This window comes from Pongo abelii, chromosome 7, assembly GCF_028885655.2.
Source record: "Pongo abelii isolate AG06213 chromosome 7, NHGRI_mPonAbe1-v2.0_pri, whole genome shotgun sequence".
NCBI lineage: Eukaryota > Metazoa > Chordata > Mammalia > Primates > Hominidae > Pongo > Pongo abelii.
The window spans coordinates 8,354,078-8,382,068 of NC_071992.2; the positions used below are offsets into that span (position 1 = coordinate 8,354,078).

The following is a 27,991-nucleotide window of genomic DNA, read 5'->3' on the forward strand; positions in this document are numbered from 1 at the left end:
AACATAATAGGCTCATATCATAAGATGAGCTGGGAAAAATACCAAAAGGACCTTTACTTAATTTCTAATATATCACTATGTGCTAATCTGTCTGTTGGCTTATTTCTTCCCTGTATCCCCCACTGGAATGATTTCAGAATTATAATGCAAGTTTCCCTTTCAACATTACTTATTAATTAAAAATCCATGATTTCCATGGACGAAGTCACCTAAACTTCCATCAGGAGGCCAGACACCAAATGCCCAAACTCACAATTAATCATTTTATGATTAAAAATTATTTGACAACATAAAAAAGGTTGGATGATATTGGGGAGAAAAGATGACCAGTAAATACCAAAATTGAACTAAATGGAAATTCTGTGAGGCTGCACCGTTACTGAGTGTGCTGTCACTAACAGGCCCTTGAGCTCAGGACGTCATTCTCTCCCTAGAAATTGTATAAATTTGTTTGTAGATTGTTTCCATTTAGCTGATATCCTCATCAGCATTATTAGGTGAAGTATAGACCCTGTTTCCCTTGGATGCTCTTAAAAATAAATCTAATTACAAGATGTATTTTTCAGAACCTTCCTCTGTAGTAAGAAATCATTTAGATAAGAAAAACAGGATGATTCCTTTAATTCTGCTAACGTCTTAGAAGCGCCCACGGCAGACCTTAGTGTCTTTATTCAGAGGTCTGTCTGCTTTGTGGATTTTGGTCTTTTCTGAGGAGAACAACAGATACCTTGCTGAAGATCAGATGTAGTTTGTTTGTTTGTTTTTCAGATGGAGTCATGCTCTGTTGCCCAGGCTGGAGTGAGGTGGCGCAATCTGGCTCACTACAACCTCCACCTCCCGGGTTCAAGCGATTCTCCTGTCTCAGCCTCTCGAGTAGCTGGGATTACAGGTGTGCACCACCATGCCCAGCTAATTTTTGTATTTTGGTTAGAGACAGGGTTCCACCATGTTGGCCAGGCTGGTCTCAAACTCCTGACCTCAAGTGATCTGCCCATCTCAGCCTCACTAAATGTTGGGATTACCAGCGTGAGTCATGGTGCCCGGCCAGATGTAGTTTTAAAATTGGGTTACTTGGCCAGGCACAGTGGCTCATGCCTATAATCCCAGCACTTTGGGAGGCTGAGACAGGCGGATCAGGAGGTCAGGAGTTTGAGACCAGCCTGGCCAACATAGTGAAACCCCATCTCAACTAAAAATACAAAAAATTAGCTGAGCGTGGTGGCGGGCACCTGTAATCCCAGCTACTCGGGAGGCTGAGGCAGGAGAATAGCTTGAACCCGGGAGGTGGAGGTTGCAGTGAGCAAAGATCATGACATTGCACTCCAGCCTGGTGACAGTGTGGGACTCTGTTTCAAAAAAAAAAAAAAAAAAATTGGGTTACTTCTCTACATTCTCTCTGGTTGTAGGGATCAGGTTGAGATATTCCAGAAACAACTTACACTGAGGGTTCTGGAGTATGCATATTTTATGGTCAAGAAAGAGGCCCCTCATTGTGAGTTTCTGTGTGTCAATTCTAGCTGAAAACCCAGTAGAAGAATAAAAATACGAAGAACTTGCCAAATATTCTACCTTTATAATCGCTTTGACTATAAACAAAATGTGTTTTAACCAATAAATTCATAAGGTTATAGCTTAAAATCTCAGGATATATCCTGCAACACAGAATAATGACTTATTTTTGAAGAAATATGTAAGCAATATATTTTCATTTGGGGTCCAAACTGTTGTTCACAAGTGTACCTCTTCCCCTTGCCTTTGTAATTAAAACCATTTTTTAAATCTGCAGTGCTATGATGAAAAGAAAGATGTGGTTCTGAATGCTTTATCGTCAACAACTGAACGTTGAATTAATGTCCCTCTCTTTCATTGTCTATTTTTCAGTGACTTTAGCACTGTAGGAAAGATGAGCCCCTCACAATGTGGAAATGCAAGGATGCAGAGCGCGGGTTTCCCTGCAAGGGCCCCTTTCCCACGGGCTGCACTGAAACTGTGTGGCCCTGCCCTGGCCCGACTCCTTCCTCTGCAGGGTCCCCGTATTCTGTAGATTTTCCTCACAATCCTTCTTGTTTCTCCTCACAATCAATCCTCAATGAGGTCACAGGGAGGACATGTTACAGCCTGCTTCTATTGTCTATCAGAAAGCCCTCCCCAAGCCCAAATTTATACATTTGTAAAATAATGCTAAAATATCCCAACAGAAAATACAGAACAAAACACTTGGCAACAGTCCTGAAAATGAAGTCTTTATTGCTGTTTCAGAAGAATATCCGGGATACTCTGCAGCGAATCTCCCTTCTCAGCAGTTAGGGCTGCGGACAGGAAGTTTTCCTCCTGATGGACATCGCCTGAGTTGCTCCAAAGCCAGGGCGGCGCCTCCTCCCTGACCAGAGGAAAGGAAACTCACGTACTTGCTGGAGACCCAGCCCCGTCTCCGCAGGCAGAACGCGCATGCGCTCCGCAGGGCGCCCTCTGCCGGCCATGGGGTTACAGCGCAGGAGGCTTGGCTTTTACTGCTTAGCGATGGACCTAAGTCTCTGAATGGCTGAAATTCTGGTTTAGATTATTCGGTACCTTTCTTTTGGAGGATCAAATGAAAATAGAACACGGTATCATTTGCTTTGATGGAAGATAATTGAAATAAAGAAGCAACGTCCAAGGACCATATACAAAAAGCGATTGATTCCCTGTATGTGGACGGAAGAGGAGCTTGAATAAGAGAAGGGTTCTGTGATACTTTAATCCTGGAAACCTGCTGCTATGCATTTTTCAAATCCCATACAATTTTACCGCATAAATAGTACATCTTAACTTGGCTCAGGACTACAGCTTATGTCATATACGATTTGGGGGAAAATTACATATTTAATTAAATAGGTTAAAATGTGAACAATAATGTGAGCCCTGCTTGGACCAGATTGCCTGCCAAGCAGATTGCCATCCTCATCCTCACACAGTACTTGACATAAACCCTGGCTTCAGTGTAGAATCATTTGTGGAGAATTTTTAGGATGCACCACTTTCACCCATGAATTAGCCCATTTAATTGGCCTCAGTAACGTTCTTGCTTTCAGGATTTTGCAGTTTGCTAAAAGTTCAATGTCATCCCAATTTATTTCCTGGAACCATTTCTCCTTGAAGTTTACATTCAGTACTGAGATTTGCTGAAAGCCAATGCATTTCCAAGTTCTAGAGTCAAACCAGAGGATGCCTTCTTGGTCAGAAATTAATGCTCATAACTGATTTTGAGGTCGGCTCAATTGATAACCTGTCTGCGAGTCATGCGCATCACACTGTAGTTTTCAAACACGTCACACAGAGACACTGTTCATATGCACATTTGGGTGCTTGAACAGGGTTGCACCCAAGATTCTGTGGTTCTACGGAGCCCTGAGTTGTGCCCTGGACAACTTTCCTCAGGGGTTGGTCAACTTTGATCACTGCACCTAACGAGAAAGGGACCATGAAATCTAATCAGCAAATACAGAAAAGGAAGGAGCCGTTTCCCACAATCATTTCCACTGGAACACCACGTCGGATAAATAAGTCGGATTGCAGGACAGGGATTTTGCTTCAGAGATGCACCTTGCGCAGCTGGACGAATGACCCGGAATCTCCCCAAACGCCATTTGTAAACACACCAAATGAGATTTATTTCAGGGCTTTCTGATTTTATTTTAGTTGAATACACACATTCCTGTGTTTGATTTCCTTTATTATCAATACGACTTACTTCCAAATGACTTACATGCCAGTGGGAAAATTTTCTCCAATTCATTGGAATTGGACACCGTGAAACAGGCAAGTCGGTCTGTCTGTTTCCAGCGTTATGTGGGTTCCCCCAAGGGCACAAGCCCTAGGGCGCCTGAGGTCCATTAAAAAACCAATGTAAAAACGGCGAGCCAGGATAAGAAAGAAGAGCACGCTTCCTATCTTCCAAATGCATTCCGGTTTCCACGATTCAAGGTGGCGAGAATGATCCACAGATGTCCCACATTAGCAAAATTTCACCTTCTCATGCCGACCAACAACTGACTAATGAAACACACCCCAAGAGAAAAATAGTAAACCCAGTCCCCTGCAATAAACTCACACGCATACCTACACGTCAATATGTCATATTCAGAAATGCACACTGACTGTCATCTACCATGAACACAAACACACAGACAGTCCCTCCAGAGGTCCAGGAGACTCATGACTCGAAAACTTGATGTTTCCCATGTGTGGGCTCATCCTGAGATGCAGCCATCACTATCCAGTTGTCCCTTTGTACAGACAGAAATTTGGGCTCCTCATTACTTTATATAGGCTTGACGGTGTTCGCGTTTGTGTCGGTGTGTGCGTGTTTGCACGCGCTTGTGGGTGTATTTGTGTGTGTGTGTGTGCACCCCTACATGTGGGTCGGCACTTCCACTGAGATCACTGGCACACAAGCAGAGCCCTCTTGCTGTGTTTGTTCTTCCCTTTGGATCTCCAGGTCCTCCCTTGCAGAGAAGCGAGTGTGCCAGTGTTCATGGACTCCTGATCCATTGGGTTCCTTGAAGAGAGGTTTAGCAGGGAGCTTTGCTGTTCAGGATGATGGTTTTTCATCCCACAGTTGGATTTTGATTGATGAATCACAACGACGTTGGGAGGCAGGGTAGCTTAGACTTTTCTGATGTTGAACTCAGGCATCGTTTTGTTTTGCTCTTGGAGGAATTTCCAGTGGTCTAAGGTGCTTCCCTGAGTGGCCGTTTCCACCAAGTGCTCGTCCAACTCGGGTACCTGGAGGCCAGGGGTCTCTCTTGAGCTCTCCTCGCGTTGCTCGCCTGTCTGTGTCTTCAGCGCCAAGGGCTCTTGGTTCCCTGCCTCTTGACACACTCTCACGGTGTCTTTCCAATTCACTCTGCTGGATGTAAAAGAGGATATAGGCCTGTTGACTCAGGACAGAAGTGATATCAGAGGCAGTGACCTCGGCATCATCCATTTTGTACTACTGGCCGTCTTGAGCTTTGACATAAGAGAAGTAATGTCCGTTGTGACAACTCCACCCGGCAGGGACCAGCACAGCATAGAGGACATAGACAAGAGGTCCTGTGTTCTGCTGAGACACGTATGGCTGCATGTCAAGGCACTCAGGATATTGCACATTCTTGGCAAGTTTGTTGCCTGTGACATGGGAGAATCTCTTCAATACAAGGATGAGGACCTTGGCAGAAGTGTGTAAAGTTAACGTCTTGGAGGCAGGCACCTTCTGGAGACAAAGACCACAATGATAGGCATTCTCTCCATTGAGTTCTTTGGGCTTCACCAACTGTTCCAAAGCTTGCTTCACACTCTGAGCTGCCTGGATATCCAGGGCGATGTCCAGGTAAGGGTCAAAGGGGTCTGAAATGCCCTGGCAGTGGAGACACTTGATTTGAGATCTCCAGTACCCACCAAATATTTGGTGCATGAGGGTGGTGTCCTTAGAGTGATGATCTACCTGCTTGTGCCCGGGAAGGCATGCCTTTTTCATGGCATCCACAGTGAACATCAGAAATTCATGGGCGTCTTCCTGCTTGCCTCTATGGAAGCCAGCAGCCAATGCCTGTGAGGGCTGGATGACATGGCCAGGACGGTGGAGGGCCCGTGTGATGTGAGCTTTCATAGTACACAGCATGCAGCACTTGTGATGATGACAAGTTTGAGAGTGCTCCCGGGACAGCATGTAGTTCTCAAGGGGTGGTGTGTATGTCAGGCCCTGCAGGGAAGCATTCACATAGCAGGTATTTCCCATATTCTGGAGCCCAGCCCCCACCGCAGCAGGTCTCCTGCTACTCAGAGGAAGCTTCTCCCTGGGAGCAAGCTGTCTTGCCACAGGAGCCAAATCATCACAGAGGTCGACACGGGTCTCAGATGACAGTGGTGATTTCTCAGGGAGAGAAGTCCGCTGGATTTCAGCAAAAGCTGCATCTGGCCGAGAAGATGTGAGTTTTGAAAAGTGGTTGAACTGCCACTCACCTCCCAAGTAGAGTGAGTCGTCCTCCATGTTGCCTGGAACAAGGATCACAAGGTTTTTCTTCTGGGACCGCAGGTTGCAGAAAGACGCTATCCCTTCTGAGAGAGTCTTCAAATAACGAGCTGTCTGGCCGCATCAGCCCTTATATAACTCACCCCGACCAACCGCGAGCACACCACCCACCCATCAGGTGCGTGATAAACCAATCAAATATCAGCACTGAATTAAGGAAGGAGTCACAGGGTGTGTCCCCTAGCATTCCTCAGAATTCAACAGACACAGCCCACATCATGATTTCTAGAACACCTGAATCAATTATGGATATGGTTATCCATGAACTTTGTGTTTTCCTTATGCTGCTTTCAATTGCCTTGAGGAACATGTTTCATTTGACTCTGAGTCCAAACAACTCATTTGTCCCTACATCTGTACATTGTCCTTCACTTAGGGGAATCTCTAATTTCTAATGCGTTTGTTTTATTTTTATGATCAATATTATAGTAATTAACATTGTCATTATCTTCATTGTTGATATTCAGTTATTTTTATTAGTGGAGTTTATATGAATTATTATTTTGTGGCTGCTCACACCAAGATGAAGATAATTTATTAGTTCAGGAAGAATCTGCATTCTGAAGGCAAATAGAAGTTCCAACTACAGACGGGCAGACAGATGCCCTCTCAATTCCTGATGGACCTCCTAATGCCTCCTGGACCTAAAGGGCCTCCTGCAATGTTCCAAGACGTCACCAAGGCAGGGATCTGTTCATGCATTCCTGAAACCCATGATGAAGTGAGGCTCTGGAAAAATGCATGACTTTCCACATAATCCCAAAAAACCTTACAGGTGAACTGGATGCCACAGAAAAATGAGTGGTCTTTGATACAATAAAATCACCAAAATTATTTCGAAGTCAAATAGGAAGCTCAGGAATCATTCTTGCTGCCATTAAGTGGAAGAACAGGAGCCTGTGAATGGCATCCTTGTCCTACCTGAGACCCCACAGATATTTCTATGTGGCTTCAGACACGAGAAATCTCTGTGATTTTCAGAAAGGCAGGGACAGCTCATGCCAGCCCGTCCCTCTGCAGAATGTGTCCCAGCAGATCAGCGGCATGGAACCATCATGGACAGCACAAAGGCTCAAGGGCAGATTCCCAGGACTGCCTGTGACTCTAGATAAGTTCTGAGTCCCTGCGGGTGACCAGGAAAGGTCAGTGATGACCTGGAAAGAAGGGACAGGCTGAAACCACCCCTAAGCAATCTGCAGGATTCCAACTTCAGCAGGAAGCCAAGGACAAGCTTGCACCAAACCTGTGCCCCCTGAAAGCCCCTGGATGCAATGCCACTCTGCAGAAAGTTCAACAGAGAAGTTGCTGGGAATTTTGCATTCCAGGCTGCATTTTACAGGGCCTCTAGACACATGATCAGAAATTTAACATTAATGTATCTAACTGTGATATTTTTCATGAAGAAATTTTTTAAAATGTGGTAATAAAGACAAAATATAATTTGACCATATGTATTATATATCAAAGTATGCTTCACAGGCATCAAGTACACTGACCTAGAGATACAATCTTGGAAAAGCTCCATCTTCAGAATATATTCTTTTCCAGACTGAAACTCTACCGCCAAAAACAATAACATCACAGGCATTCATCTCTGAGAAGCTGATGGAAAATAAATACATTCATTCTACCACCGTCAATTGGACTGAACTGGGAAACATAGATAAGGAAAGTCAACACTGCTTTGCCTTTCAGTGCCTGGCTCGTTTTACAGCTCCTCTTGTGATTACAGATATTATGCTTGAAAAGTCTCCCAGACACCTGTGAGGCTCTATTTCCTGCTGGACATCATCTTAGAGTGGGCTGTGCAGGTAGAGGATTCCAGGTCATGTAATTGGATTAAGTTAATTGTAATTAATGTAAATGTAATTGATTAGGTTGGGGTATGTTCCACGTCAGGTGACCAGAGGCAGTATAAAAGGCAGCCTGGAAAGCAGAGGTCCCTCTCCGCCCCTTCCTCCGTCTTCGTGGATGCTGCATCGCTTCCAGCGGGGCTGCTCCAGCACCTGCCCATCTCAGCGCCAGCCGGGGAAAGAAAGTAGACGGGTAATTTCAGGTTCGTTTCACTGAACAATTGTTTGTTTCCCGCAATCCCTGAGGGGTGGGGGGAAAAGAGACAAAGGAGACTGAAAGAAACCGATCACACTAGGGCTTGCTGATGGGGTAGGATGTGCTTGCTCTCGTTTCTAGTAATTCTTGGAAGAGAAAACGAGAAAACATTTCCGTCTCCATGGGTGGGATAAGACCAAGATGGGAATGCGAAAAGAAATGTACTGCAGCACGCTGAATGGGTGGGTAAATGGAAAAAGGACTTTGGAAAAAAAAGGGTGGTTTGCCCTTCAGCCGTGTAAGAAATCGATACGATATGGCACGTGTTCACCGTTTGTTTAGATGAATTCGTGTGGCATGTGAAAAATACCAGAACAATAAATAAAGAGGGGCTGGAGCGAAAGCCAGAAAGCTAGAACAGGTAAGACCATCACCTGCTATTGTGGTAGAGAGGAAGATAACTTCTCTCTATGAATTTGTGTTTGGAAGTCGCCTAATAAAATGGCAAGAGTAGCGATTCAAGTTGTGACGGGAAGCGTCCCTTATCCCTGATTTCAAACAGACCTGCCAAAGGGTGACATAGGCCATGCCCTGTGGCTTCGATCGTTCTGTCCGTCAGGGAGCTAGAATCATCGGGTCTTCTACCGGAGTGAATCGTGATAGACCTAAGTCCAGTCTCCAGAATCAGTTGTTTGTTTGGGGTTGAAAGCTCCACTCCCCATACCTAGGCCACGGGCCCTGTGGCAGGCGAGGTTTACTCTTGGACTAGGTAATCATGGCAGAGGAACACACAATATCTGAGGATGCACACAGCACATTGCTTTCCACAGATCTGACCGACTGGTGGTGAGGTCTGCTCATCACCACACCGGCAAGGAGTTAGCTGGGGGCTTCCTGTGGGTGTGTGAATATCCAATGTGCTTAACCATCGACATGTGTGTGTTTGTGTGTGTTTCAGGTGACCCAACAATCAACCCCTGAAAAAGGCGGTCATAAAACCCCCAGGGGATGAAGACGATGGCACGTCGTGACCCCAAAACCGGGGCAAACAGACTCGTGCGAGCCCAGACCCTCCAGAAGCAGCGGAGGGCCCCAGTTGGGCCAAGGGCTCCCCCGCCCGATGAAGAAGACCCCAGGGTAAGTCTAGCCCTGGATCTCTTGGGTATCGGGGTGGGGGTGGGAGCGGGGGGAGGGGGTGTAACACGGTCCTCAGATACTGGGTTGGATTCCAAAGAGTTCTGTCACCACCACCCAGGCTGCTTTTCCCGTCCAAGGTGGGCGTGGCTTGGGACCTCCTCCCGCGCCCCACAGGTCCCTTGAGAGACTCTTGGGAGCAACCTCCCTTTCTACTTAGAATCCTGTGTAGCCACGTTTGGCCGTGTTGTTGACATCGGGTTCACCATCGTGCCCCTTAGAACCTTGAGTCCTTCCTTTTAGAGTTCCTCCGTCACATGGGCTTTGGGAGAGAACATCGTATCCGAACTCTCCCAGCACTTAACGGCCCCCATGCCGGTGTCCCCTCTTTAGAATCCTTATTCAGCTCTGAATTCACAGTCCGTGGCTTCAGCTCACTCACTGACATCACTTCCTTTCCACCCACAGCTCAAGTGTAAAAACTGCGGGGCCTTTGGCCACACGGCCAGAAGTACCAGGTGCCCCATGAAGTGCTGGAACGCAGCCCTGGTTCCACAGACCTTTGGGAAAAAGGAAGGGAAGGAAAACCTGAAGCCGTGGAAGCCCCGGATTGAAGCGAAGCCGGGGCCCTTGAAGAAGGATAAGGGAGAGAAGGAAGAGAGACCAAGGTGAGCAGAGGGAGGGGTTTTCACCACTCTCAGGGTAGTGCCTCCTAAGGACATGGTGTCTCTGCACCTGCACAGCGTGTGCCTTTCCGTCTCTGGGCCGGGGAAGGAACGCTGCAGAGAAATAGACCGGAGCTCCGTTTCCTCCGGGGTTCCACACCCAGGAGCTCCTTTGGCTCTGGGAGATTCAGGGACGGGGAGAGGCGGGGGCGCTTCGTGCAGTTTCCCCACGACGGCGAGAAAAGCAATGGGATCCAAATCACAGTCCTTAGTTGGGAAGCCTAGAGGGCCACCTGGAGGATGGAAAGGTTGGCACGTGAGGGAAGGGGCAGAGGCGGAAATGGCACCAGATGTCCATTTGTGTATCACAAAACACGGAATGGGACTGGGCCCCGGACAGGGTTCTCCCTGTCTCCTGGGGAAAACCAGGGGCCACGGCCTGACCTTTTTCTCTTCTGCAGGCAACAAGACCCGCAGAGGAAGGCTCTCCTCCACATATTTTCCGGCAAACCTCCAGAGAAGCCGCTGCCAAATCGAAAAGGATCCACGGAATCTTCGGATTATCTGAGGGTGAGTGTCACCCTGGGCCCCTGGTCTTTTTCTCCTCTAGGTCACCCTGGTTGATTTCCTTTCAGCTTCCCATCTGCGGGAGGGAATCGGGGAACCCCTCTTTCTTGCCTTCTCGGGGTCGGGGACTCCACGATCCTTCCGGGTCAATTTGATTCCAGGCGAAGGCATCTGAAGATGCCCTATTTCCTGCTGCTTTCTTTCTGTCCAATTATGGCAAGCCTGCCAACAACATGTTCCCAGCGGCATGAGGAAATTAGTCCCTCGGAGGCCCCAAACACGGAGAAGGCTAAACTCAGGAACATGCATGTTTTCAGAGAAGACGTCCTGAGTACCCTTGAGCCACCAACCTGCCTTCAGAAGGGCATTAGTCCGTTCCACTTCATGGAAGGCTGAGTGGAGGTTCATGTGTCTTGTCCTGATCAGCACTCAGGTGGAGGGTCTGTCCCTACTTCCAAGGACCGCCTGTCGATACTGTACTAAGAATTTCATGGCGTGTGCACCTTGTCTTTGGATGTGGTTGATTTTCATGTCGGCTCCACGCTGAGGAACTTCTAACCTGTGTTGTTTCCTTTCTTTCAGGTTGCAAGCGGGCCAATGCCGGTCCACGCAACCAGTAAGAGGCCGCGCGTGGACCCTGTCCTCACTGATCGCTCAGCTACCCAAATGTCTGACAGGGGCTCCGCCTTGGCTTCACTGTCTCCCCTCAGAAAAGCCAGTCGGAGCTCCTCCTCAAGTCTTGGAGCAAAGGAAAGACAGACAGGGGCTGCGGCCGACATCCCTCAGCCTGCAGTGAGGCCCCAGGGCCCCGAGCCTCTCCTCGTGGTGAAGCCGACACACAGCAGCCCTGAGGGTGGCTGCCGAGAAGTTCCCCAGGCCGCCTCCAAAACCCACGGCCTGCTCCAGGCCATCAGCCCCCAGGCACAAGACCAGCTTCCTGCGGTGACCTCACAGCCCTGCCCACCAGCCCCCACACAGGGCTTGGGCCTCGGCTCCAATCTCAGCTTCAGGCCAGGAGCCAAGAGACCTGCGCAGGCTCCGATTCAGGCTTGCCCGAACTTCCCCAAGAAACCGAGACTGGGTCGCTTCCAGATCCCCGAAAACGCCACCCAGGGAGTTGAGCTGGGGGCCCCGGAGAATCTGCAACCTCCGCCAGCCGCAACGGAACTTGGACCAAGTAGGTCGCCCCAGATGGGCAGGAGGACACCCGCCCAGGTGCCCAGCGTCGACCGGCAGCCACCGCACAGCAGACCTTGCCTGCCTACTGCCCAGGCCTGCACCATGTCCCATCACCCAGCGGCCAGCTATTATCCGGCCCAGCCTCTCAGAGTGCTCTTCCGGAGACTGGAAAACGGATGCTGGAGCTCCAGCCTCCTGACAGCCCCCTCATTTCACTCTCCTGAGAAGCCGGGAGCCTTCCTCGCTCAGAGCCCTCGTGTCTCAGAGAAGTCCGAGGGTCCCTGTGTTCGTGTCCCACCGAGCGTCCTCTATGAGGACCTTCGGGTTTCCTCCTCCTCAGAGGGCAGCGATTCTGACCTGGAGTGAGACTGCAGGTGGCAGGGGCTCCTTGGCCTCCAGCTCCCGTGACTTGGAGGGGACTGTGGGACTGAGGAGCGGCAGAGCACGGAGCAGACTCTGTGCGGTGACTCCGAAGCTCCCCGGCTGCGGCGCCTCTGTGGATGTGGGAGCCCAGGCCAGGCAGGGAGCAGATGCGGGGACTCTGCCTCCTTGAATTCTGGTGAGGGACATTGTAGTTCGCATGGGTATCCGGAAACGCGCCAGGAAAAGCTTCCGTGCCAGTGATTCGTTGCCTCAGAAACTGCCTGACGCGCAGGAGTCAGACTTCCGCTGGGACGTCAATAGGAAACTGGGGAACTACTGTGTATTTGCTCTCTAGATGACTGAATAAGGGAAAAGTTAGGGAACCCTGAGAGGTGCAGCCCTCCCGCTGTGCCCCGCCCTGAGAGCAGTGTTTCGGACGCTGTGAAGCGTGCTGTGCAAAGCGCTCTCGGGGTCTTTCCTCAGCCTCGAAAACTGGGCTCTGGAATGCCTTTGTAAATATGTGTGTTTCATTGGTTTTGAAGTGAATAAAATTCTCAAAAAGATGACATATTGTCTTTTGACTCTCATTCCGTGTTTGTGTTTAACTGATTTTCCAAGCGAAGGGGTGGCCTGCCCCTCCACACCTGTGGGTGTTTCTAGTCGGGTGGGATGAGAGACGGAGAAAAGAAGTAAGACACAGAGACACGGTATAGGGAAACAACAGTGGGTCCAGGGGACGGGCACTCAGCACACCGAGAACCTGCAGCGGCACCGGCCTCTGAGTTCCCTCAGTTTTTATTGATTACGATTCTCATTATTTCAGCAAAAAGGAAGGTAGTAGGAGAGCAGGGTGACAATAAGGAGAAGGTCAACAAAAAACATGTGAGCAAAGGAATCTATATCATAATTAGGTCCAAGGGAAGGTACTCTGCCTGGACGTGCACGTAGGCCAGATTTATGTTTCTCTCCACCCAAACATCTCAGCGGAGTAAAGAATAGCAAGGCAGCATTACTGCAAACATGTCTTGCCTCCCGCCACAGGGCAGCTTTTCTCCTATCTCAGAGTTGAACAAAGGTACAATCGGGTTTTACACCGAGACATTCGGTTCCCACGGGCAAGCAGGAGACAGTGGCCTTCCTCCATCTCAACTGCAGGAGGCTTTCCTCTTTTACTAATCCACCTCAGCACAGACCCTTTACGGGTGTCAGGCTGGGGGACAGTCAGGTCTTTCTCATCCCACGAGGCCATATTTCAGACTATCACATGGGGAGAAACCTTGGACAATACCCTGCTTTCAAGGGCAGAGGTCCCTGCGGCTTTCCACGGCATTGTGCCCCTGGTTTATTGAGACTAGAGAGTGGCAATGACTTTTACCAAGTATACTGCTTGTGAACATTTGGTTAACAAGGCACGTCCTGCACAGCCCTAGATCCCTTAAACCTTCATTTCATGCAACACAGGTTTTTGTGAGCTCCAAGCTGGGTCAAAGCGGCTGGGGCAAAGTGACTGGGGCAAAGCTACAAATTAACAACATCTCAGCAAAGCAATTGTTTAAAGTACAGGTCTTTTTCAAAATGGAGTCTCTTGTGTCTTCCCTTTCTACATAGACACAGTGAGAGTCTGATCTCTCTTTCTTTTCCCTACATCCAAGGGCTTGAAAATTTCTTGACTTGTTAGCAACCCAAATCGTTATGTCTCCGAAACAGAGTTGACTGAGGGCACCGCAGGGCTGGGCAGGACCTTTGACTTCTTATCCATCCACAGGAGCAAGAAAACCTCAGCCCCACTCTACCGACACGCACCTAGTAAAATTCCGCCAACTGAATCTCACGCACGCTAACACGTGGGGAGGGTTGCTTGCACCACGAGTCCCCATTTGGCTCAACCGCCGATGCCAAATGTGTGGCCCCAGTTACGACGGCCCCCGTGAAGTGGCTTCCGGATGTGCGAACGAACCAGGCAGAGTTTCATTGGCCAAATAGACCCCAGCAAAGCTGAAGTTAACTCCCAGATTTGGGATGTCCTTCCGAGGTAAAACATTCATCCCGTCTTCTTTCCGGATGTCTGACACCGGGCCTTTCCATGGTTCTCCCCCTGATCCTAAGAGTAGCTGAGGTAGAGACTCACTGAAAGATCTAGGCAGGGATATCCCATCATGCACAGGCTATCTCCATTCTCTGACCTGGGAACAACTCTGAGCGGGATTCCACATCTAGGAGGCCTCGGAACGGAGCGGGATTTTCTGAGACACACCAAATGGCTGCTCCCTTTGCACCGCTGATGAGGGTCGTTATCTTGATTATCCAGATCACCTAGAAAGTATCCGTATCCAGAATCCATAAGATCAACTCTCTGCTCCTCTGACAGCAGAAGGAGCATGACCACAATGAACCAAAGAGGGTGGAAGGAAACGATGTGAGACCAGAAGGCTCAGAGAACGGCCACAGGGGGTCGTAAGCAGGGCTTCCAACCTGAATCATGAATAATTAATGAAGCGCAAATCAAAGGGGAATCGAGTCTCAGCAGGTGCAATTTATCCAACGGGAGATCGCCGGAGGGCCAACAAGATTGAGAAACTGGGAGTCGGGTGCAGTGTCAAGGGGGACGCGACTGGTTCCAAAGCTCAAGAAGACCATGGGGTCACTTGGGCTACATGAGAAAACGCCCCAGTGTGCTGCTTCAGCATTCCGACTCCTGCCTGTCTCTTCCCGTCCAAGGGACATGGACCCTAACTCGTGCAGGTGCAGATGACCATGGGCAGAATTAAGGGTCGTGGCACAAAAGTTCACCGACACGGGAGTTCCACAGGAGGTCCGGTGGATCTTCGCAAATCCAGAGAAATGGCAATGGGACCCAGGGAATTAGAGCCTCAGAGGCGTCCGGGAGACTTCTCAGGCATAATGCCTGGAGTGGCAAGACCAGCTGAAAAAGGAGCCAGGCACTGAAGGACAAAGCGGTGTTGACTTTCTTCATCTGTGTTCCCCAGTGCAGTCCAATTCACGGTGGTTTCCAAGCGCCTCCTGGAGGAGAAAACACATGAGGGTGTTGTCAGGGTTCTCTGCTGACAGACTTACGGTGGGGAAGAAAGAGAAGCTCTGAAGATGGATCATGGCCGTGACTGCATGTCAAGGAGAATCTCCTTGCTGACACTGAGGCCTACGTGGAGATATAGTAAATACGGTCCAATTAAAAGGTGTCTGTTTTACCACATTTTTTAAAACAAAACAAAACAAAAAAACCAAAAAGATGGAAAAGAAGACAGGGGTACAGGCACCAGTGTTACATGTCTGACGGGGAACATCTATTCTTCAAAGCTTGCAGCTGTACACCTAGGTTTTAGAATGTCTGTCAGCAGTGGACATGATCTTAGAGTGGGCTGTGCAGACAGACCTTTCCGGGTCATGTGATTGGATTAAGTTAATGGTAATTAAGGTGCATGTAACTGATTAGGTTAGGGTACGTTCCACGTCAGGTGACCAGAGGCAGTATAAAAGGCAGCCTGGAAAGCAGAGGTCCCTCTCCGCCCCTTCCTCCGTCTTCGTGGATGCTGCATCGCTTCCAGCGGGGCTGCTCCAGCACCTGCCCATCTCAGCGCCAGCCGGGGAAAGAAAGTAGACGGGTAATTTCAGGTTCGTTTCACTGAACAGTTGTTTGTTTCCCGCAATCCCTGAGGGGTGGGGGGAAAAGAGACAAAGGAGACTGAAAGAAACCGATCGCACTGGGGCTTGCTGATGGGGTAGGATGTGCTTGCTCTCGTTTCCAGTAATTCTTGGAAGAGAAAACGGGAAAACATTTCCGTCTCCATGGGTGGGATAAGACCAAGATGGGAATGCGAAAAGAAATGAACTGCAGCACGCTGAATGGGTGGGTAAATGGAAAAAGGACTTTGGAAAAAAAAGGGTGGTTTGCCCTTCAGCCGTGTAAGAAATCGATACGATATGGCACGTGTTCACTGTTTGTTTAGATGAATTCGTGTGGCATGTGTAAAATACCAGAACAATAAATAAAGAGGGGCTGGAGCGAAAGGCAGAAAGCTAGAACAGGAAAGACCATCACCTGCTATTGTGGTAGAGAGGAAGATAACTTCTCTCTATGAATTTGTGTTTGGAAGTCGCCTAATGAAATGGCAAGAGTAGCGATTCAAGTTGTGACGGGAAGCGTCCCTTATCCCTGATTTCAAACAGACCTGCCAAAGGGTGACATAGGCCATGCCCTGTGGCTTCGATCGTTCTGTCCGTCAGGGAGCTAGAATCATCGGGTCTTCTACCGGAGTGAATCGTGATAGACCTAAGTCCAGTCTCCAGAATCAGTTGTTTGTTTGGGGTTGAAAGCTCCACTCCCCATACCTAGGCCACGGGCCCTGTGGCAGGCGAGGTTTACTCTTGGACTAGGTAATCATGGCAGAGGAACACACAATATCTGAGGATGCACACAGCACATTGCTTTCCACAGATCTGACCGACTGGTGGTGAGGTCTGCTCATCACCACACCGGCAAGGAGTTAGCTGGGGGCTTCCTGTGGGTGTGTGAATATCCAATGTGCTTAACCATCGACATGTGTGTGTTTGTGTGTGTTTCAGGTGACCCAACAATCAACCCCTGAAAAAGGCGGTCATAAAACCCCCAGGGGATGAAGACGATGGCACGTCGTGACCCCAAAACCGGGGCAAACAGACTCGTGCGAGCCCAGACCCTCCAGAAGCAGCGGAGGGCCCCAGTTGGGCCAAGGGCTCCCCCGCCCGATGAAGAAGACCCCAGGGTAAGTCTAGCCCTGGATCTCTTGGGTATCGGGGTGGGGGTGGGAGCGGGGGGAGGGGGTGTAACACGGTCCTCAGATACTGGGTTGGATTCCAAAGAGTTCTGTCACCACCACCCAGGCTGCTTTTCCCGTCCAAGGTGGGCGTGGCTTGGGACCTCCTCCCCCGCCCCACAGGTCCCTTGAGAGACTCTTGGGAGCAACCTCCCTTTCTACTTGGAATCCTGTGTAGCCACGTTTGGCCGTGTTGTTGACATCGGGTTCACCATCGTGCCCCTTAGAACCTTGAGTCCTTCCTTTTAGAGTTCCTCCGTCACATGGGCTTTGGGAGAGAACATCGTATCCGAACTCTCCCAGCACTTAACGGCCCCCATGCCGGTGTCCCCTCTTTAGAATCCTTATTCAGCTCTGAATTCACAGTCCGTGGCTTCAGCTCACTCACTGACATCACTTCCTTTCCACCCACAGCTCAAGTGTAAAAACTGCGGGGCCTTTGGCCACACGGCCAGAAGTACCAGGTGCCCCATGAAGTGCTGGAACGCAGCCCTGGTTCCACAGACCTTTGGGAAAAAGGAAGGGAAGGAAAACCTGAAGCCGTGGAAGCCCCGGATTGAAGCGAAGCCGGGGCCCTTGAAGAAGGATAAGGGAGAGAAGGAAGAGAGACCAAGGTGAGCAGAGGGAGGGGTTTTCACCACTCTCAGGGTAGTGCCTCCTAAGGACATGGTGTCTCTGCACCTGCACAGCGTGTGCCTTTCCGTCTCTGGGCCGGGGAAGGAACGCTGCAGAGAAATAGACCGGAGCTCCGTTTCCTCCGGGGTTCCACACCCAGGAGCTCCTTTGGCTCTGGGAGATTCAGGGACGGGGAGAGGCGGGGGCGCTTCGTGCAGTTTCCCCACGACGGCGAGAAAAGCAATGGGATCCAAATCACAGTCCTTAGTTGGGAAGCCTAGAGGGCCACCTGGAGGATGGAAAGGTTGGCACGTGAGGGAAGGGGCAGAGGCGGAAATGGCACCAGATGTCCATTTGTGTATCACAAAACACGGAATGGGACTGGGCCCCGGACAGGGTTCTCCCTGTCTCCTGGGGAAAACCAGGGGCCACGGCCTGACCTTTTTCTCTTCTGCAGGCAACAAGACCCGCAGAGGAAGGCTCTCCTCCACATATTTTCCGGCAAACCTCCAGAGAAGCCGCTGCCAAATCGAAAAGGATCCACGGAATCTTCGGATTATCTGAGGGTGAGTGTCACCCTGGGCCCCTGGTCTTTTTCTCCTCTAGGTCACCCTGGTTGATTTCCTTTCAGCTTCCCATCTGCGGGAGGGAATCGGGGAACCCCTCTTTCTTGCCTTCTCGGGGTCGGGGACTCCACGATCCTTCCGGGTCAATTTGATTCCAGGCGAAGGCATCTGAAGATGCCCTATTTCCTGCTGCTTTCTTTCTGTCCAATTATGGCAAGCCTGCCAACAACATGTTCCCAGCGGCATGAGGAAATTAGTCCCTCGGAGGCCCCAAACACGGAGAAGGCTAAACTCAGGAACATGCATGTTTTCAGAGAAGACGTCCTGAGTACCCTTGAGCCACCAACCTGCCTTCAGAAGGGCATTAGTCCGTTCCACTTCATGGAAGGCTGAGTGGAGGTTCATGTGTCTTGTCCTGATCAGCACTCAGGTGGAGGGTCTGTCCCTACTTCCAAGGACCGCCTGTCGATACTGTACTAAGAATTTCATGGCGTGTGCACCTTGTCTTTGGATGTGGTTGATTTTCATGTCGGCTCCACGCTGAGGAACTTCTAACCTGTGTTGTTTCCTTTCTTTCAGGTTGCAAGCGGGCCAATGCCGGTCCACGCAACCAGTAAGAGGCCGCGCGTGGACCCTGTCCTCACTGATCGCTCAGCTACCCAAATGTCTGACAGGGGCTCCGCCTTGGCTTCACTGTCTCCCCTCAGAAAAGCCAGTCGGAGCTCCTCCTCAAGTCTTGGAGCAAAGGAAAGACAGACAGGGGCTGCGGCCGACATCCCTCAGCCTGCAGTGAGGCCCCAGGGCCCCGAGCCTCTCCTCGTGGTGAAGCCGACACACAGCAGCCCTGAGGGTGGCTGCCGAGAAGTTCCCCAGGCCGCCTCCAAAACCCACGGCCTGCTCCAGGCCATCAGCCCCCAGGCACAAGACCAGCTTCCTGCGGTGACCTCACAGCCCTGCCCACCAGCCCCCACACAGGGCTTGGGCCTCGGCTCCAATCTCAGCTTCAGGCCAGGAGCCAAGAGACCTGCGCAGGCTCCGATTCAGGCTTGCCCGAACTTCCCCAAGAAACCGAGACTGGGTCGCTTCCAGATCCCCGAAAACGCCACCCAGGGAGTTGAGCTGGGGGCCCCGGAGAATCTGCAACCTCCGCCAGCCGCAACGGAACTTGGACCAAGTAGGTCGCCCCAGATGGGCAGGAGGACACCCGCCCAGGTGCCCAGCGTCGACCGGCAGCCACCGCACAGCAGACCTTGCCTGCCTACTGCCCAGGCCTGCACCATGTCCCATCACCCAGCGGCCAGCTATTATCCGGCCCAGCCTCTCAGAGTGCTCTTCCGGAGACTGGAAAACGGATGCTGGAGCTCCAGCCTCCTGACAGCCCCCTCATTTCACTCTCCTGAGAAGCCGGGAGCCTTCCTCGCTCAGAGCCCTCGTGTCTCAGAGAAGTCCGAGGGTCCCTGTGTTCGTGTCCCACCGAGCGTCCTCTATGAGGACCTTCGGGTTTCCTCCTCCTCAGAGGGCAGCGATTCTGACCTGGAGTGAGACTGCAGGTGGCAGGGGCTCCTTGGCCTCCAGCTCCCGTGACTTGGAGGGGACTGTGGGACTGAGGAGCGGCAGAGCACGGAGCAGACTCTGTGCGGTGACTCCGAAGCTCCCCGGCTGCGGCGCCTCTGTGGATGTGGGAGCCCAGGCCAGGCAGGGAGCAGATGCGGGGACTCTGCCTCCTTGAATTCTGGTGAGGGACATTGTAGTTCGCATGGGTATCCGGAAACGCGCCAGGAAAAGCTTCCGTGCCAGTGATTCGTTGCCTCAGAAACTGCCTGACGCGCAGGAGTCAGACTTCCGCTGGGACGTCAATAGGAAACTGGGGAACTACTGTGTATTTGCTCTCTAGATGACTGAATAAGGGAAAAGTTAGGGAACCCTGAGAGGTGCAGCCCTCCCGCTGTGCCCCGCCCTGAGAGCAGTGTTTCGGACGCTGTGAAGCGTGCTGTGCAAAGCGCTCTCGGGGTCTTTCCTCAGCCTCGAAAACTGGGCTCTGGAATGCCTTTGTAAATATGTGTGTTTCATTGGTTTTGAAGTGAATAAAATTCTCAAAAAGATGACATATTGTCTTTTGACTCTCATTCCGTGTTTGTGTTTAACTGATTTTCCAAGCGAAGGGGTGGCCTGCCCCTCCACACCTGTGGGTGTTTCTAGTCGGGTGGGATGAGAGACGGAGAAAAGAAGTAAGACACAGAGACACGGTATAGGGAAACAACAGTGGGTCCAGGGGACGGGCACTCAGCACACCGAGAACCTGCAGCGGCACCGGCCTCTGAGTTCCCTCAGTTTTTATTGATTACGATTCTCATTATTTCAGCAAAAAGGAAGGTAGTAGGAGAGCAGGGTGACAATAAGGAGAAGGTCAACAAAAAACATGTGAGCAAAGGAATCTATATCATAATTAGGTCCAAGGGAAGGTACTCTGCCTGGACGTGCACGTAGGCCAGATTTATGTTTCTCTCCACCCAAACATCTCAGCGGAGTAAAGAATAGCAAGGCAGCATTACTGCAAACATGTCTTGCCTCCCGCCACAGGGCAGCTTTTCTCCTATCTCAGAGTTGAACAAAGGTACAATCGGGTTTTACACCGAGACATTCGGTTCCCACGGGCAAGCAGGAGACAGTGGCCTTCCTCCATCTCAACTGCAGGAGGCTTTCCTCTTTTACTAATCCACCTCAGCACAGACCCTTTACGGGTGTCAGGCTGGGGGACAGTCAGGTCTTTCTCATCCCACGAGGCCATATTTCAGACTATCACATGGGGAGAAACCTTGGACAATACCCTGCTTTCAAGGGCAGAGGTCCCTGCGGCTTTCCACGGCATTGTGCCCCTGGTTTATTGAGACTAGAGAGTGGCAATGACTTTTACCAAGTATACTGCTTGTGAACATTTGGTTAACAAGGCACGTCCTGCACAGCCCTAGATCCCTTAAACCTTCATTTCATGCAACACAGGTTTTTGTGAGCTCCAAGCTGGGTCAAAGCGGCTGGGGCAAAGTGACTGGGGCAAAGCTACAAATTAACAACATCTCAGCAAAGCAATTGTTTAAAGTACAGGTCTTTTTCAAAATGGAGTCTCTTGTGTCTTCCCTTTCTACATAGACACAGTGAGAGTCTGATCTCTCTTTCTTTTCCCTACATCCAAGGGCTTGAAAATTTCTTGACTTGTTAGCAACCCAAATCGTTATGTCTCCGAAACAGAGTTGACTGAGGGCACCGCAGGGCTGGGCAGGACCTTTGACTTCTTATCCATCCACAGGAGCAAGAAAACCTCAGCCCCACTCTACCGACACGCACCTAGTAAAATTCCGCCAACTGAATCTCACGCACGCTAACACGTGGGGAGGGTTGCTTGCACCACGAGTCCCCATTTGGCTCAACCGCCGATGCCAAATGTGTGGCCCCAGTTACGACGGCCCCCGTGAAGTGGCTTCCGGATGTGCGAACGAACCAGGCAGAGTTTCATTGGCCAAATAGACCCCAGCAAAGCTGAAGTTAACTCCCAGATTTGGGATGTCCTTCCGAGGTAAAACATTCATCCCGTCTTCTTTCCGGATGTCTGACACCGGGCCTTTCCATGGTTCTCCCCCTGATCCTAAGAGTAGCTGAGGTAGAGACTCACTGAAAGATCTAGGCAGGGATATCCCATCATGCACAGGCTATCTCCATTCTCTGACCTGGGAACAACTCTGAGCGGGATTCCACATCTAGGAGGCCTCGGAACGGAGCGGGATTTTCTGAGACACACCAAATGGCTGCTCCCTTTGCACCGCTGATGAGGGTCGTTATCTTGATTATCCAGATCACCTAGAAAGTATCCGTATCCAGAATCCATAAGATCAACTCTCTGCTCCTCTGACAGCAGAAGGAGCATGACCACAATGAACCAAAGAGGGTGGAAGGAAACGATGTGAGACCAGAAGGCTCAGAGAACGGCCACAGGGGGTCGTAAGCAGGGCTTCCAACCTGAATCATGAATAATTAATGAAGCGCAAATCAAAGGGGAATCGAGTCTCAGCAGGTGCAATTTATCCAACGGGAGATCGCCGGAGGGCCAACAAGATTGAGAAACTGGGAGTCGGGTGCAGTGTCAAGGGGGACGCGACTGGTTCCAAAGCTCAAGAAGACCATGGGGTCACTTGGGCTACATGAGAAAACGCCCCAGTGTGCTGCTTCAGCATTCCGACTCCTGCCTGTCTCTTCCCGTCCAAGGGACATGGACCCTAACTCGTGCAGGTGCAGATGACCATGGGCAGAATTAAGGGTCGTGGCACAAAAGTTCACCGACACGGGAGTTCCACAGGAGGTCCGGTGGATCTTCGCAAATCCAGAGAAATGGCAATGGGACCCAGGGAATTAGAGCCTCAGAGGCGTCCGGGAGACTTCTCAGGCATAATGCCTGGAGTGGCAAGACCAGCTGAAAAAGGAGCCAGGCACTGAAGGACAAAGCGGTGTTGACTTTCTTCATCTGTGTTCCCCAGTGCAGTCCAATTCACGGTGGTTTCCAAGCGCCTCCTGGAGGAGAAAACACATGAGGGTGTTGTCAGGGTTCTCTGCTGACAGACTTACGGTGGGGAAGAAAGAGAAGCTCTGAAGATGGATCATGGCCGTGACTGCATGTCAAGGAGAATCTCCTTGCTGACACTGAGGCCTACGTGGAGATATAGTAAATACGGTCCAATTAAAAGGTGTCTGTTTTACCACATTTTTTAAAACAAAACAAAACAAAAAAACCAAAAAGATGGAAAAGAAGACAGGGGTACAGGCACCAGTGTTACATGTCTGACGGGGAACATCTATTCTTCAAAGCTTGCAGCTGTACACCTAGGTTTTAGAATGTCTGTCAGCAGTGGACATGATCTTAGAGTGGGCTGTGCAGACAGACCTTTCCGGGTCATGTGATTGGATTAAGTTAATGGTAATTAAGGTGCATGTAACTGATTAGGTTAGGGTACGTTCCACGTCAGGTGACCAGAGGCAGTATAAAAGGCAGCCTGGAAAGCAGAGGTCCCTCTCCGCCCCTTCCTCCGTCTTCGTGGATGCTGCATCGCTTCCAGCGGGGCTGCTCCAGCACCTGCCCATCTCAGCGCCAGCCGGGGAAAGAAAGTAGACGGGTAATTTCAGGTTCGTTTCACTGAACAGTTGTTTGTTTCCCGCAATCCCTGAGGGGTGGGGGGAAAAGAGACAAAGGAGACTGAAAGAAACCGATCGCACTGGGGCTTGCTGATGGGGTAGGATGTGCTTGCTCTCGTTTCCAGTAATTCTTGGAAGAGAAAACGGGAAAACATTTCCGTCTCCATGGGTGGGATAAGACCAAGATGGGAATGCGAAAAGAAATGAACTGCAGCACGCTGAATGGGTGGGTAAATGGAAAAAGGACTTTGGAAAAAAAAGGGTGGTTTGCCCTTCAGCCGTGTAAGAAATCGATACGATATGGCACGTGTTCACTGTTTGTTTAGATGAATTCGTGTGGCATGTGTAAAATACCAGAACAATAAATAAAGAGGGGCTGGAGCGAAAGGCAGAAAGCTAGAACAGGAAAGACCATCACCTGCTATTGTGGTAGAGAGGAAGATAACTTCTCTCTATGAATTTGTGTTTGGAAGTCGCCTAATGAAATGGCAAGAGTAGCGATTCAAGTTGTGACGGGAAGCGTCCCTTATCCCTGATTTCAAACAGACCTGCCAAAGGGTGACATAGGCCATGCCCTGTGGCTTCGATCGTTCTGTCCGTCAGGGAGCTAGAATCATCGGGTCTTCTACCGGAGTGAATCGTGATAGACCTAAGTCCAGTCTCCAGAATCAGTTGTTTGTTTGGGGTTGAAAGCTCCACTCCCCATACCTAGGCCACGGGCCCTGTGGCAGGCGAGGTTTACTCTTGGACTAGGTAATCATGGCAGAGGAACACACAATATCTGAGGATGCACACAGCACATTGCTTTCCACAGATCTGACCGACTGGTGGTGAGGTCTGCTCATCACCACACCGGCAAGGAGTTAGCTGGGGGCTTCCTGTGGGTGTGTGAATATCCAATGTGCTTAACCATCGACATGTGTGTGTTTGTGTGTGTTTCAGGTGACCCAACAATCAACCCCTGAAAAAGGCGGTCATAAAACCCCCAGGGGATGAAGACGATGGCACGTCGTGACCCCAAAACCGGGGCAAACAGACTCGTGCGAGCCCAGACCCTCCAGAAGCAGCGGAGGGCCCCAGTTGGGCCAAGGGCTCCCCCGCCCGATGAAGAAGACCCCAGGGTAAGTCTAGCCCTGGATCTCTTGGGTATCGGGGTGGGGGTGGGAGCGGGGGGAGGGGGTGTAACACGGTCCTCAGATACTGGGTTGGATTCCAAAGAGTTCTGTCACCACCACCCAGGCTGCTTTTCCCGTCCAAGGTGGGCGTGGCTTGGGACCTCCTCCCCCGCCCCACAGGTCCCTTGAGAGACTCTTGGGAGCAACCTCCCTTTCTACTTGGAATCCTGTGTAGCCACGTTTGGCCGTGTTGTTGACATCGGGTTCACCATCGTGCCCCTTAGAACCTTGAGTCCTTCCTTTTAGAGTTCCTCCGTCACATGGGCTTTGGGAGAGAACATCGTATCCGAACTCTCCCAGCACTTAACGGCCCCCATGCCGGTGTCCCCTCTTTAGAATCCTTATTCAGCTCTGAATTCACAGTCCGTGGCTTCAGCTCACTCACTGACATCACTTCCTTTCCACCCACAGCTCAAGTGCAAAAACTGCGGGGCCTTTGGCCACACGGCCAGAAGTACCAGGTGCCCCATGAAGTGCTGGAACGCAGCCCTGGTTCCACAGACCTTTGGGAAAAAGGAAGGGAAGGAAAACCTGAAGCCGTGGAAGCCCCGGATTGAAGCGAAGCCGGGGCCCTTGAAGAAGGATAAGGGAGAGAAGGAAGAGAGACCAAGGTGAGCAGAGGGAGGGGTTTTCACCACTCTCAGGGTAGTGCCTCCTAAGGACATGGTGTCTCTGCACCTGCACAGCGTGTGCCTTTCCGTCTCTGGGCCAGGGAAGGAACGCTGCAGAGAAATAGACCGGAGCTCCGTTTCCTCCGGGGTTCCACACCCAGGAGCTCCTTTGGCTCTGGGAGATTCAGGGACGGGGAGAGGCGGGGGCGCTTCGTGCAGTTTCCCCACGACGGCGAGAAAAGCAATGGGATCCAAATCACAGTCCTTAGTTGGGAAGCCTAGAGGGCCACCTGGAGGATGGAAAGGTTGGCACGTGAGGGAAGGGGCAGAGGCGGAAATGGCACCAGATGTCCATTTGTGTATCACAAAACACGGAATGGGACTGGGCCCCGGACAGGGTTCTCCCTGTCTCCTGGGGAAAACCAGGGGCCACGGCCTGACCTTTTTCTCTTCTGCAGGCAACAAGACCCGCAGAGGAAGGCTCTCCTCCACATATTTTCCGGCAAACCTCCAGAGAAGCCGCTGCCAAATCGAAAAGGATCCACGGAATCTTCGGATTATCTGAGGGTGAGTGTCACCCTGGGCCCCTGGTCTTTTTCTCCTCTAGGTCACCCTGGTTGATTTCCTTTCAGCTTCCCATCTGCGGGAGGGAATCGGGGAACCCCTCTTTCTTGCCTTCTCGGGGTCGGGGACTCCACGATCCTTCCGGGTCAATTTGATTCCAGGCGAAGGCATCTGAAGATGCCCTATTTCCTGCTGCTTTCTTTCTGTCCAATTATGGCAAGCCTGCCAACAACATGTTCCCAGCGGCATGAGGAAATTAGTCCCTCGGAGGCCCCAAACACGGAGAAGGCTAAACTCAGGAACATGCATGTTTTCAGAGAAGACGTCCTGAGTACCCTTGAGCCACCAACCTGCCTTCAGAAGGGCATTAGTCCGTTCCACTTAATGGAAGGCTGAGTGGAGGTTCATGTGTCTTGTCCTGATCAGCACTCAGGTGGAGGGTCTGTCCCTACTTCCAAGGACCGCCTGTCGATACTGTACTAAGAATTTCATGGCGTGTGCACCTTGTCTTTGGATGTGGTTGATTTTCATGTCGGCTCCACGCTGAGGAACTTCTAACCTGTGTTGTTTCCTTTCTTTCAGGTTGCAAGCGGGCCAATGCCGGTCCACGCAACCAGTAAGAGGCCGCGCGTGGACCCTGTCCTCACTGATCGCTCAGCTACCCAAATGTCTGACAGGGGCTCCGCCTTGGCTTCACTGTCTCCCCTCAGAAAAGCCAGTCGGAGCTCCTCCTCAAGTCTTGGAGCAAAGGAAAGACAGACAGGGGCTGCGGCCGACATCCCTCAGCCTGCAGTGAGGCACCAGGGCCCCGAGCCTCTCCTCGTGGTGAAGCCGACACACAGCAGCCCTGAGGGTGGCTGCCGAGAAGTTCCCCAGGCCGCCTCCAAAACCCACGGCCTGCTCCAGGCCATCAGCCCCCAGGCACAAGACCAGCTTCCTGCGGTGACCTCACAGCCCTGCCCACCAGCCCCCACGCAGGGCTTGGGCCTCGGCTCCAATCTCAGCTTCAGGCCAGGAGCCAAGAGACCTGCGCAGGCTCCGATTCAGGCTTGCCCGAACTTCCCCAAGAAACCGAGACTGGGTCGCTTCCAGATCCCCGAAAACGCCACCCAGGGAGTTGAGCTGGGGGCCCCGGAGAATCTGCAACCTCCGCCAGCCGCAACGGAACTTGGACCAAGTAGGTCGCCCCAGATGGGCAGGAGGACACCCGCCCAGGTTCCCAGCGTCGACCGGCAGCCACCGCACAGCAGACCTTGCCTGCCTACTGCCCAGGCCTGCACCATGTCCCATCACCCAGCGGCCAGCTATGATCCGGCCCAGCCTCTCAGAGTGCTCTTCCGGAGACTGGAAAACGGATGCTGGAGCTCCAGCCTCCTGACAGCCCCCACATTTCACTCTCCTGAGAAGCCGGGAGCCTTCCTCGCTCAGAGCCCTCGTGTCTCAGAGAAGTCCGAGGGTCCCTGTGTTCGTGTCCCACCGAGCGTCCTCTATGAGGACCTTCGGGTTTCCTCCTCCTCAGAGGACAGCGATTCTGACCTGGAGTGAGACTGCAGGTGGCAGGGGCTCCTTGGCCTCCAGCTCCCGTGACTTGGAGGGGACTGTGGGACTGAGGAGCGGCAGAGCACGGAGCAGACTCTGTGCGGTGACTCCGAAGCTCCCCGGCTGCGGCGCCTCTGTGGATGTGGGAGCCCAGGCCAGGCAGGGAGCAGATGCGGGGACTCTGCCTCCTTGAATTCTGGTGAGGGACATTGTAGTTCGCATGGGTATCCGGAAACGCGCCAGGAAAAGCTTCCGTGCCAGTGATTCGTTGCCTCAGAAACTGCCTGACGCGCAGGAGTCAGACTTCCGCTGGGACGTCAATAGGAAACTGGGGAACTACTGTGTATTTGCTCTCTAGATGACTGAATAAGGGAAAAGTTAGGGAACCCTGAGAGGTGCAGCCCTCCCGCTGTGCCCCGCCCTGAGAGCAGTGTTTCGGACGCTGTGAAGCGTGCTGTGCAAAGCGCTCTCGGGGTCTTTCCTCAGCCTCGAAAACTGGGCTCTGGAATGCCTTTGTAAATATGTGTGTTTCATTGGTTTTGAAGTGAATAAAATTCTCAAAAAGATGACATAATGTCTTTTGACTCTCATTCCGTGTTTGTGTTTAACTGATTTTCCAAGCGAAGGGGTGGCCTGCCCCTCCACACCTGTGGGTGTTTCTAGTCGGGTGGGATGAGAGACGGAGAAAAGAAGTAAGACACAGAGACACGGTATAGGGAAACAACAGTGGGTCCAGGGGACGGGCACTCAGCACACCGAGAACCTGCAGCGGCACCGGCCTCTGAGTTCCCTCAGTTTTTATTGATTACGATTCTCATTATTTCAGCAAAAAGGAAGGTAGTAGGAGAGCAGGGTGACAATAAGGAGAAGGTCAACAAAAAACATGTGAGCAAAGGAATCTATATCATAATTAGGTCCAAGGG

General features: G+C 51.4%; 5 protein-coding genes across 5 annotated transcripts in view; 3 read left to right on the plus strand and 2 right to left on the minus strand.

Moving 5' to 3' along the window:
* The window catches only part of LOC134761888 (chitobiosyldiphosphodolichol beta-mannosyltransferase-like), a 966,630-nt gene that overhangs the window by 470,433 nt on the left and 468,206 nt on the right, over positions 1–27,991 (minus strand). The gene's annotated exons all lie outside the window — the stretch shown is intronic.
* On the minus strand, positions 4,376–6,010 carry LOC100448647 (ubiquitin carboxyl-terminal hydrolase 17-like protein 17). Its single transcript, XM_009239760.4, is given in 2 exon segments — positions 4,376–4,777; positions 4,779–6,010. Coding segments are annotated over 2 exon segments (1,590 nt in total). The 3' UTR covers positions 4,376–4,419.
* On the plus strand, positions 9,119–12,119 carry LOC129047609 (protein FAM90A5-like). Its single transcript, XM_054519117.2, has 4 exons — positions 9,119–9,238; positions 9,704–9,903; positions 10,362–10,470; positions 11,050–12,119. Exons 1-4 carry the CDS (start codon positions 9,119–9,121, stop codon positions 12,010–12,012), a joined length of 1,392 nt encoding a protein of 463 aa, XP_054375092.2. The 3' UTR covers positions 12,013–12,119.
* On the plus strand, positions 16,650–19,650 carry LOC129047319 (protein FAM90A5-like). Its single transcript, XM_054519115.2, has 4 exons — positions 16,650–16,769; positions 17,235–17,434; positions 17,893–18,001; positions 18,581–19,650. Exons 1-4 carry the CDS (start codon positions 16,650–16,652, stop codon positions 19,541–19,543), a joined length of 1,392 nt encoding a protein of 463 aa, XP_054375090.2. The 3' UTR covers positions 19,544–19,650.
* LOC129047673 (protein FAM90A5-like) lies at positions 24,181–27,637 on the plus strand. The gene is made up of 4 exons (XM_054519170.2): positions 24,181–24,300; positions 24,766–24,965; positions 25,424–25,532; positions 26,112–27,637. Exons 1-4 carry the CDS (start codon positions 24,181–24,183, stop codon positions 27,072–27,074), a joined length of 1,392 nt encoding a protein of 463 aa, XP_054375145.2. The 3' UTR covers positions 27,075–27,637.